This window comes from Plecotus auritus (genome assembly GCF_963455305.1).
Source record: "Plecotus auritus genome assembly, chromosome: 1".
Classification (NCBI taxonomy): Eukaryota; Metazoa; Chordata; class Mammalia; order Chiroptera; family Vespertilionidae; genus Plecotus; species Plecotus auritus.
In genome coordinates this window covers 147,826,750-147,838,871 of record NC_137770.1, presented here as the reverse complement: position 1 = coordinate 147,838,871, position 12,122 = coordinate 147,826,750, and the positions used below count along the sequence as shown (strand labels likewise).

The 12,122-nt window shown below is 40.8% G+C and overlaps 1 protein-coding gene across 1 annotated transcript in view; it reads left to right on the top strand.

The window, feature by feature from the left end:
* MRC1 (mannose receptor C-type 1) overlaps positions 1-12,122 on the top strand; it is a 102,409-nt gene that overhangs the window by 21,515 nt on the left and 68,772 nt on the right. The window contains exons 4-5 of the mRNA XM_080643718.1: positions 4,269-4,433; positions 11,169-11,282. Of these exons, the coding sequence (XP_080499844.1) occupies positions 4,269-4,433; positions 11,169-11,282 (279 nt within the window). The remainder of the gene's footprint in view (positions 1-4,268; positions 4,434-11,168; positions 11,283-12,122) is intronic.

Here is a 12,122-nt window from a genome sequence, read left to right as displayed (position 1 = left end):
AAACTCACAGGCATCTCATGCATAGTGACACTGCTCTCTCATTCTTGAGTGAGGTAAAATACATCCACCTCTCTCTTTTTAAAAAATAGTTATTTAATGATTTTTTAGAGAGACAGAGGGAGAGGGAGAGAGATAGGAACTTCAATCAGCTGCCTCCTGCACGGCCCCCACTGGGGATCAAACTTGCAACCCGGGCTATGTACCCTGACCAGGAATCTAACAGGTGGCCTCTTGGTGCATGGGTTAACACAACCGCTTAACCACACCAGACCATGATATTCACCTCTCTTATTAGCAACCTTTAAAGGTTTGCATAACATGAAAGGTTTATAGGTGTCTGATTTCTGTATTAGAAATCTTTTTGTCTGAAGGCAAAATTGAGCTTATATTTTCCTTAATATAAAGCAACTAGAGGCCCAGTGCACGAAATTCGTGCACAGGGGGTGTGTGTCCCTCAGCCCAGCCTGCACCCTCTCCAATCTGGGACCCCTCGAGGGATGTCCGACTGCCCGTTTAGGCCCAATCCCGCAATCCCGGTAGGATTGGGCCTAAACGGGCAGTCGGACATCCCTCTCACAATCCAGGACTGCTGGCTCCCAACTGCTCGCCTGCCTGCCTTCCTGATTGCCCCTAAACGCTTCTGCCTGCCAGCCTGATCTCCCCCTAACCACTCCCTGCCAACCTGATTGATGCCTAACTGTTCCCCTGCCAGCCTGTTTGCCCCTAGCTACCCTCCCCTGCAGGCCTGGTCACCCCTAACTGCCCTCTCCTACAGGCCTGGGCACCCCTAACTGCCCTCCCCTGCAGGCCTGGTCCCCCCCAACTGCTCTCCCCTGCAGGCCTGGGTCCCCCCAACTGCCCTTCCCTGCAGTCCTGGTCCCCCCCAACTGCCCTCCCCTGCTGGCCTGATCACCCACAACTGCCCTCCCTTGCAGACCTGATCCCTCCCAACTTCCCTCCCCTGCTGGCCATCTTGTGGTAGCCATCTTGTGTCCACATGGGGGCAGTCATCTTTGACCACATGGGGGCAGCCATCTTGTGTGTTGGAGTTATGGTCAATCTGCATATTACTCTTTTATTAGATAGGATTAGATAAGATAGAGGCCTGGTGCACGGGTGGAGGCCAGCTGGTTTGCCCTGAAGGGTGTCCTGGATCAGGGTGGGGGTTCCATTGGGGTGTGGGGCGGCCTGGGTGAGGGGCCTGTGGTGGTTTGCAGGCCGGCCACGCCCCCTGGTGACCCAAGTGGAGGCCCTGGTACCTGGGATTTATTTATCTTCTATAATTGAAACTTTGTAGCCCTCAGCAGAGCTAAGCCTCCTGCTAGCTCCGTGGCCGCAGCCATTTTTGTTGGGATTTATTTATCTTCTATAATTGAAACTTTGAAGCCTTAAGTGGAGGCCAAGGCAGGCCAGGGCTGTGGGAACTTGGCTTCCTCCATTGCCGGAGGCAACTCAAGCCTCCTGCTCTCTCCAGCTCCATGGCTGCCGCCATTTTTGTTGGGATTTATTTATCTTCTATAATTGAAACTTTGTAGCTTTAAGCGGAGGCCAAGGGAGGCCAGGGTGTGCAGAAAGCTTGGCTTCCTCCATTGCCGGGGAAATCCAAGCCTCCTGCTCTCTCTGTGGCCGCAGCCATCTTGGTTGGGTTAATTTGCATACTTGCTCCTGATTGGCTAGTGGGCGTGGCTTGTGGTGTAGCGGAATGATGGTTAATTTGCATATTACTCTTTTATTAGATAGGATACTTGTTTTCCAGTGATTGAGGAGTGTCTTTCTCCTTTACTGTAAGAATGGTATTTTCTAAATGTGTTATTATTGAGTTTCTTAGGGGTATGGACTTCATGGGTCCAACTATAGCATCCTGCACCTAAGTGGTACTGACAAAGAGGTTGTTGGGTGCAAGTATGATTTAATCATTTAATGGAGGAGAAATGGCCAGTCACTAATCGCAAAAAAAAAACTCACCATCTAGGATAGATGTGTGTTGGAGGCGTATCCTGCGTATATTCTAGAATAATCTTTAAGTCCTCTTACTTGTAGCTTATGTCTTCCAAACCAAATTATTTTTTTCTATAAATGTAAAAGTAAAATAGCTATAGAAAATAAAAAAATTATATGAGTTTCAATATGCATTAAAAATCTAAAGCAAATTTTATACATTTCATGCCTTTTTAAAAGGGCTTTTCAATTTCCTAACCTATTTCATTTTCCTTGCTTTGTGTTCCTTTTAAAAGAACATTATATTTTATATTAATCTTAAAACCAATAGATTCAATACAAGAAAATGAAACTTGTTGACCTAGTTATAGTTGACATATATCTTTTGTATTGTTCATTGTAATGTTTAGACACTTATTTTCAAATATTATGAGAACAGGAAAAGAAAAAGATTCCTTTCTCTCAATTCTTCATAGCTTTCAGCTTTAGCTTTCAAGATCAGTTGTACTGTTTTACTGTGGGTTTTTGAAGAATTGGGGGAGACATATAGTCAGCAAACCTATACATTCAGTGACAAATAGGTTTTAATTCCTTGATTTAAAATGCAATATACTCTTTCTTTAAATGAAGAGAAAAGTCAAATTGCATTTTCTTCTTTGGTCACTTATATCCCTTTTCTCCATTCCTGGATAAGAAAATAATCCCCTCTTTTATTTGATATTTCACATTTTTTTACTATATTATAAACAAAACCTCTAGTTTCTAAAAATATTTAAACATTTCCATCTTCAAATAAACATCATTCTCATTTGAATGATCTCTTGTGGAAAAGAATCCATTTGGACATTTAAAATAACAAGGCCTCACACCATGCTAATTTAAGTTTAATATCACTAATTCAGACTTATTTTTAACATAAATATACGTATTGATTTTATACTTAAAACATCTTAGAAATTTCTATAGTGTTGCCTGACTGAAATTTTGATTTGCTTTTCTTCTCTTTGGTGTACCATGGGACCACAAGTTTCATATCATAGTATGTGGTGCATGCATGATAAAGGTCACTTCCTGTCAAATAAGAGAAAGAATCACAGCAGCACAGGCTATGTGCTTATGGAAAACTGCCTAATCTCTTAGCAAATTGAATCCTTCTCAGATAATTTGAGAAGTTACATAATCCTCTCTCACTTCCTTGAAAATAAATGAAAAGATTATTACTCTACATGGCTTGTAAGTAGAATTTTATATTCTTAAAAAGACAAAAGAGAAATTTTCATAACATGAAGCACACAAAATATTTCATTTGTTGACTAATTTTCCAAACGTAAGTAAAAGGCTATATATCAAATTTATCTACCTATATTATTGGCCTTTCATATAGTATAACCAAATTTATAGAATACATTGGAAATCATAAAATAACCTAAGAAAAATAAGCTAAATATTTATTTTTCACTCTAAGGGGAGAAAAATTAACACTCAGCATCTACTGTTGCTAGGAGCTACCTTTATTGACTGTATTCTAGAGATGAGAAAGTAAGACTCCAAAAATTAACAGTGGACTCAGGTCAAACCACTGGTGAATGACAGGGCAGAAAGCAAGTCCAGATCAGTTGATCTATGGAGTTCACGACCTTCCCTTAAAAAAAAAAAAAAAAAGCCCGTGCTGCTGTGATTTCAGAGAGGAAGGGAGAGAGAGAGAGAAGTAGAAACATCAATGATGAGAATCATTGATTGGCTGCTTCCTGCAGGCCTGCTATTGGGGATTGAGCCGGCAACCTGGGCACGTGACCTGATCGGGAATCGAACTGCAACCTCTTGGTTCACAGGTCGATGCTCAACCACTGAGCCATGCCGGCCACAACCTTCCCTTTGGTGCCTGTGTCTTTGGTCTAAAATGACCAAACTAGAATGTGCAGGCAATATATTTACTTGCTGAGAGAAGGCATATACTTATTTTCTCTTCTCTCTTTACATTTTTTTAGATGAAGGAAGTTGGGATGGTATCTCTATTCTTAGTTTTTGCAATTGCCTCACTTCCCAATTCATCTGATCCCAAACGTGCCAATGGAAAAATAGGGAGATAATGCCCCCCTTTTTTTCTTTAGGCACATACGAAGGATTGGATGTGGTTTAGCTTTTGAAAACTGCCCCTCTTCATCAAGAATGAAGAAAATATCATAGACACTTTAAAAATAAGTAAAAAAAAAAAAAGGAAAATAAATATAAGGCTTGAGGCAATAATGTATTAAGGATTTAAAAAAAATATTGTTCACTGAAAATCTTTTCTAGGCATAACAGCCAATTCCATTTGACTTCTTTTACAGTTGAGGGCAGTGAAAACTTTTGGAACAAAGATCCACTTACTGGTGTTTTCTACCAGATAAACTCCAAATCTGCTTTAACTTGGCACCAAGCATGGAAGAGCTGCCAACAACAGAGTGCCGAACTCTTGAGCATCACAGAAATACATGAGCAAACATACATGACAGGTAATGACACGAAAAGAGAAATTTGTAAGTAAAGATCATGGTTATTTTCTTTCGGTATAGTTTAAGGTAAAAGCAGACAACACAATTGACTATAGACATCGTAATAGAATCAGTCCCTAAGCAGATGGTATGACAAATTTGCATTTTGAAACGACTCTGGGAGGGTAAATAGGTTTGTTCTCAGGAGCCAACTTTGTTCTATCAGTCGTGACAGAACCTGTGCTAATAAGGACTCTGGGTGTTCATCTCGGCTCATAGTAGATGATGCCACAATTAATTAGTGATGTGATTCTTGGACATAAGACATGGATACCATGCTGGTCAAATATTGAGGGACTAACCTGAAGCCAAAGATCTTCCATTAGCATCACAGAGCTCACAATGTTAAATGCAATGCTGCCACCACAAGCAGGGCACGCCAAGAGCTGCTCTGAAACGGAGTCCTCCGTCTCCCCTTTCTAGAACTCCCAGGCTCTCTAACGGTTTGCAGGTCTTAATGACACTCTTTCCACGATGTGGTGTTTGTTTTTAGAACTTCTGTTCTTGTAGGATTGTGAAGATTAAAAAGGCCAATGTTTGCTTGAAATGAAAGAATTGGTTGGAGTTTCGACAATCGTCTTGGGGAACAGAAATGAGTGTGAGAGAAAAGCACCCCCAATTCCTTGCTCCAGATACCCGCCCTCTCCCCAGTTTACCCTGGCATTGCTATTAGACTAACATAGGGTGTCCCCCCAATTGTCTACACACACTTTGAATAATTATAAAGGCAGTGTTTATTAAAATAGATTTCATTTTCAAACTTGAGCTATAAGCTGTTAAAGGGTGCATACATTTTTGGGGGACACCCTGTATATCTCTGATCCTGTGACTACCATGTTTAAAAAACCCTTAGTGGCTTCTCCTTTCCTATCAAATAATTCACAAAACACCTTTGCCTGACATTCAGTGGCTGTCATCTGCCCACTGACCACTGTTCTCCTTCATGCATTTCTTAGCCTTGATAAAGGAAAAGTTTTGGATTCCTCATCCACGTGCCATACTTTCTCACTTGCACATTTCCCCCCACGGCATTTCTTGTACCTAGAATTTCACAAACTTTATACAGCTGAAATGCAGTGCTTCTCCATTTCCATCTACATTCCTCTCATTTGTTTACTACTTTTATAACAGTTCATTACATATATGTCCCGCTTCCTCTACAAAGGTACGAATACATTCATTTGATATTTTTATTCATTCATTCAACAAGATGGCTGGTATCTGTGGGGAAGGCATCATGCTAGGTCCTGGTGACACAGTGGTGACCAAAGCCAGACATGTGCTGTCCATCGGGAGCTAAAAGTCCAATGGGGAAAGCACACACAGCGAGAAAACCAACCAACAAATAAATGCAAATTATAGTAAGTGCCATCCCGAAAACAAACTAAAGGCTGTGTGGAGAATGGGTTATGCAGGTAAATGGCTGAAAATGAGAAATGTCTTGTGAATATTTTTGTCCCCACCCCAAAGGGCATCATACAGAATCTTCCAGGGGAAAGAGTTTCCATGAATGTCTGCTGACTGACAAATGATGATGCAGCACAATCAGAATAATTATTTAGCCATCAGCCTCATATTTGGACAAATGGTCAATTTATGGCAAGAGGGCAGTAAGAGTGGTAGTTCCTAAATGTTAAGTTGCTTACTTATTACCAAAAACTTTGTTACAGTGAAGGTGCCTGGTGCAAATCTAGAGATTCTAGATTATTAGATGTGCTGTGGGGCCAGGAATTTGCATATTCTCAGCCCTCCAGATGATTCTGGGATAAGTCATTGGAGGACCACACTTGGCAAAACGCTACGTTAGTACCTGCTGTATCAGCAGTACCTACAATTCCATCTGACCGGTCACCAGGCAGCAGAGTGAAAGGGAAAGAGCATGGACTGGAGCCAGCCAGCCTGGGTGCAGCGCTGTGAAGCTGTGTTACTGACTGAGGTTACAGGCTGGGACCTTGGTTCTTCTCATCGACGCAGAAAACATTTTTTTAAATGTATTTTTTATTGATTTCAGAGAGGAAGGGAGGGGAAGAGAGAAAGAGAAACATAAATGATGAGAGAGAATCACTGATCGGCTGCCTCCTGCACGCCCCTCACTGGGGATCAAGCCCGAATCCCGAGCATGTGCCCTTGACTGGAATTGAACCTGGGACCCTTCAATCCTCAGGCTTACGCTCTATCCACTGAGCTAAACTGGCTAGGGCCAGAAAACATTTTTAAGATCAACAAAAATGAAAGTAAAGCAAAGTGGGATTTATTGCAGATATACTCCAAGCGAGGAGCAAGACAGTTGAGAGAGACAATGGCCCCGAAATCCTGGGTTATATGGTTTAAATGAGGGATTTTCTGGGTGGAGACTTCATTTGCATTCAAGGATGATTGACAGAAAAGGGTTACATAAGTCTATTTCTTCTGGGCATGCCTTATCCATAATGCATACAAAAAACCCCAAGGGGTGGGGAGTCAAAACCACAATGAAAATTTTATTGTAATTAGTCCAGGGCTGTAGTAAGGTTGCATTGAGGTCATGTCCTTTTCCTCTGAACTTGCGCCAAGAACCGGCTGGTTCTGAACCTGCCTGCTGGCGGTCTGCTGGCTGTTCAGGACCCCAGGGCCCCATGCTCAAGTCTAACTTCCTACCTAACAGTTGGGGAACCTTGGTGAGATCACCTGAGGCTTCTATGCCTCAGTGAGTTCATTTGTTAAGGGGAGAGTTAGAGCAGGTTCCCAGTCTTACCTCATTCTCTAAGATTTCACTTTCTGCAACTCTTTTCAGATGATACTTTACATCAGCTAGAACACATTTCTCCCATAAGTAATTCGTTTTTAATTGAATTTGAAGATGTTTATTGCATTCTATTTTTGGTGGAAATTATATGACATACATTTATTTAGCACAACCTTGTGAAATACACAAACAAAATGTAACTGGGTAAGAAATATTTATCTATTCCTAGTCCATTTTTGAGAACTATATCATGGACTGTTCTACTGTAATTAAGTGTTTCTTGCAATCCTTGAGAACCAAGGTTAACATTTATTAATTTTCTCCTTTCAGTCGAGGCAGCAACTCCCCATTTTCTTTCCGTTATTATTAAGGAGGTTGGCGATAGAAAAGCAGCCTGACCTCGCTGTGTGCATTCATAAACTCAGAGATGAGAATATGCCTCAGACTGCCCAATAATTCTGTTTGGGATTGGTGTTTTGGGTCTCTCTAATATTGGGACAAAGTATCAGGGTGATTAATATTTACAACCATGTATAAAAATAAGAAGGAGAATAAAGCACAGAAAGAGACAAAACTAAACTCATGTAGATTATTAAGAAAGAGAAAAGATGATTTAAGACAATCCTGGTGTTACTTGCGCACACTTGCATGAGGGAGAAAAATCTACCAGAGTTGAAATGGTTTCAATTGGCTTTTTTTTTTTTTAAATTTTAAGGAATTTGTTTTGGGGTTGTGTTATCTTGACTCTTTCAAGTTTTACTTGTTTTCTGGCTTGTGGGAAGCCAAAGGACCGGACTTAGATTACTTTTTAACTTTCTTCCCCACTTACACAGAGGAAAGCAGTGATGTTGGCAGGACAACAGCTCTGCCCAGCTCTAGACTCATTCCCGGTGCCTGGCCCCACTGTCAGGCTCCAGCTGCAGGAAATGCTTCCCTAATCAATGGGGGAAATTGTTGTGTCCCTCGGGAGAGCAAACAAGCTCTAAGAGATTCAGAGGCTGAGTTCAGCTCAGATTCTTATTTAAATCTTATCCAACCCTCCAGAATTTTAGTCAGCATATTTTTAACATTTCCGGCTTTTCTCCAAATCAACAATATCATACACTAGTGGAGGGGGTGGGGGGAGAGTCTGATGAAGAATTAAAAAACAAACAAGCAGACTTTTTTTTCTTGGAGGGGAGATATTCATGATATTTGATATTTACTGGGATAGATCAGGGAAGAATCTAAAAAATAATGGTGTAAATGGGGATGTTGATCTACTCCATTTTGGGAAACATGCCACTAAAATGAAAAAAACAAACAAACCCCAAATAGCTATACTTTTAAGATAAGATTTCTTTTATGTGAGGATTTTTGGAGTAAATATCATTTTTAAAAAATGTGTAAACCCACCTGGCCAGTGTTGCTCAATGGTTGAACATTGACCCATGAACCAGGAGGTCACGGTTCTATTCCTGGTCAGGGCACATGCCCAGATTGCAGGCTAGATCCCCAGTAGAGGGCCTGCAGGAGGCAGCTAATTGATGATTCTCTCTCATCATTGATGTTTCTCTCTCTCTCTCTCTCTCTCTCTCTCTCTCTCTCTCTCTCTCTCTCTCTCTCTCTCCCTCTCCTTTCCTTTCTCTGAAATCAATAAAAATATTTTTAAAAAGTGTAAGCCCATTTTATGACTCAGATCAAATGACCTGCCATTTATTGAACAGCTAGTGTGTGCCAGACAAGTGACTTTATTTCTACAGCTCACACCCACCTCCGCAATGAATATTATTGTCCTCAACTCTGTAGATGAGATAACAGACTAGGAATAGTAATGAGATACTTGCCTAATGTCTCATGTTCAGAAAGTGGCTGAATTGGAATTCAGTGCTGTCTTTCCATTTCACTCTGCCTGGGTCTCACTAACAAACAGTAATCAAGGATCTGGTGCTCCCCAAAGCACTCAATAGAACCCTAAATTATATGTCAACACTCCTTACTCCAGTAAATTTATTCTAAACTGACAATCTGAATGCACAGTATCTGCAGGGCTAACCGCTTCTGCCCAAGCCCCCCATTCTTATAACACTCACCATCATTTCATCATCCTCACTTCTGTTTCTAACCTCAAAAATGTTGGCACACTGCATTTAATCCTCAATTCCTGAATCAGAATGATAACTACATTTGTGCATGATTAAGATTTACAGAACTGAAAGGAGATATAGGAAGTGAAATTTGGCTTGTTGTTCTGATTGTTTTTGCCAGTTTCCATTGTTGCTGGCTGAAAAACAAATTGGACCTCAATATAGAAAAAATTGCCAATGTAATATTGGATATTAATGCATCCTCTGTTATAACTAAGTTCAAAAGTAGGTACAGAACTATTTCAGATAATACATTCCGAAAAATCAATAATCAAAATGTTTAGCATGTGGAATTGATGCTTTCTATAGTAATGTCATAGAAAATAATGCCATAGTAAAAAAAAACTTGGTCTCATAAAATTACAGAAGCACATCAGAGAAAGAAAGTGTGGCTGATGCTCATCGGCTTTAAGTGATATATTTGACACAAAGTTTGAGTTTTGTTTCTAAATCACACTTTTTGCCAAACTGACTTTCACATGGAATAATAATAATAATGAAAATGGCAGTAGCTTACATTTATTGGGCACATACTATGTGTCAGGTCTTATTTTAATACTTAATTTAATTCTTCAAAAGCCTAGAAGTGTTCCAGGATAGGAGAGGGCCTCTTCTCCCCCAGTTGCTCATGGAAATGGGGTTCTTGGGGTGCCACTAGAATAAGCATTTCCTGAGGCCCCCATGGAAGGATAATATATAGTAGAAAGCTTTCTTTTTATGGAATTACACCCCTGAGTTTCCAAAGTCCCATTTCATTTTGCCCAGTCATAGAAGAAGTGTAGCTGGGGCTTCGGTAGAGCTAAAATCAGAGCCTGTGTCCAGAGTTTCCTTTCCATGTCTGCACAGGCTAATCCAGCAACAGGCTAGCGTACTTTCTGTAGTTCATCAGACCATTGCATATAGGGTCCACAGGTAACCATGGCTGTGGAGGAAACACAGGTGAATGCAAGGAAGCCAAGAGTGAGCCAAGAGCATAAGAGCAACAAGAGAGAGAATTCCTTTTTTTAGAAGATTATGTGTTCCCAAATTTTTCCATACTTGCAGTGGCCACTGCTCATTCTGGCCAACCATCTCTGTTCCAGGTGTGATTGACAGGCAAGTACCTTTTCTGTGTCACACCAAGTTTTCTGGGCATGTGTCTATTTTTCCTTTTTTTTGATCCCTTTCCCATTGTTTTGCAAGGAATAGAAGGGTGATTCCCTGGCGAGTGCAAAGCTGCAGCTTCTTGGTGAAGCTGCCCAAATCACATGCCTATAATGAATGTCTGGCCTTCCTATTCTGCTCCTTTCCTTTCCTATATAATAAAAGCCTAATATGCTAAGTGTCTGGTGGTCTGCTCTTCCGTTCAACCAATCAAAGCATAATATGCTAATGATATGCTAAGGCCATTCAACCACTTGCTATGATGTGCACTAACCACCAGGGGGCAGATGCTCTGATGAGTAGGTTAGCTTGCTGCTGGGGTTTAGCCAATCGGGACTGAGTGAGACGGGCTGGACATGCCCTGGAGCCCTCCTGAGGTCCCTCCACAGCCCCGATAGTACACAGGTGGGGTCCCTCGGCCTGGCCTGTGCCCTCTCACAATCCAGGACCCCTCAGAGGATGTCGGAGAGCCGTTTTCGGCCTGATCCCGCAAGCCAGGCTGAGGGACCTCACTGGTGCATAAATTTGTGCACCAGGCCTCTGTTATTAATAACTAGCTAATTACAGCAGTATCAGAGATACCTACAGCAGATGAGGAATGTCAAAGGATAAATATATCCCTTAAAGAGTGCTTACTTCTGAATTTAATTTCACTGTCTTTTCTGAATGTGTTTTGTTTCTGTTTTTGCTTTTATTGTATAGGATTAACCAGTACCTTGACTTCAGGACTCTGGATTGGACTTAACAGTCTGGGTTTGAACAGTGGATGGCAATGGAGTGGTGGCAGTCCATTCCGCTATTTGAACTGGTTACCAGGTAGGGGAAAGCTTGTCTGTGGTTGAATTCATCTAAACTTAATTTTTCTTGATACCATGGGGACCTTCATCATCTCACGTGTAGGTCTAAAAGAGAATAAATAGTTGGGAGACTATCAAATTCCGTTCATTTCTCACCTTGATTTGAAATCTGCCAACTAGATTTGAATAAACTAAAACTGTAGGATTATACCAGCTTCCTGGGATGAGGACTTGTCAGGCAGGATTATCACACAAATCAATACAAGTCTCTATTACAGTATGAGTTCTAAGACTCTCCTTGATTTGCTAGGTATAAAACATTTGGGGATGACCAAGCCTTTCACAGCTTTTAATTTTCTGGAGGACAGAAAATGCTCTGAACTAATTATTTCTACATTGTCATAACATACAGGTAACAGAACAAAAAAGGAGACTAAATAATAAATATGTTCCACATATACAGCAATTATTCAGAGAAAACAAGAAGACCAATGATGACAAAAATTTTTCTTCTTATTCACCAATACTAGCCAATGTTAGAAGTTGCATGAGGCAATCAATTGAGCATGGTTCTGAACCCCCGCCCCCATATCAATCTTGTTCATCAAGAAAGAGTGCAAAGAACAATTAGTGATGTCTGCCATACACGTGGGGAAGTCATAACCTATAGGTCACACCCTCATTTACAGGTTCTGCTATGGAAAAAAACTGATGTGCTGTTTGTTTGTTTTTTACATTTATTTTTTAAAGCCATTAAATGGTTCTTGCATTTGGTTTAGATAACTAAGCTCTCCATTTTTGTTATTGAGGTATGCTATTTAAAAGAAAAAAAACTTCAGAAAAATAATATTCAAAATAT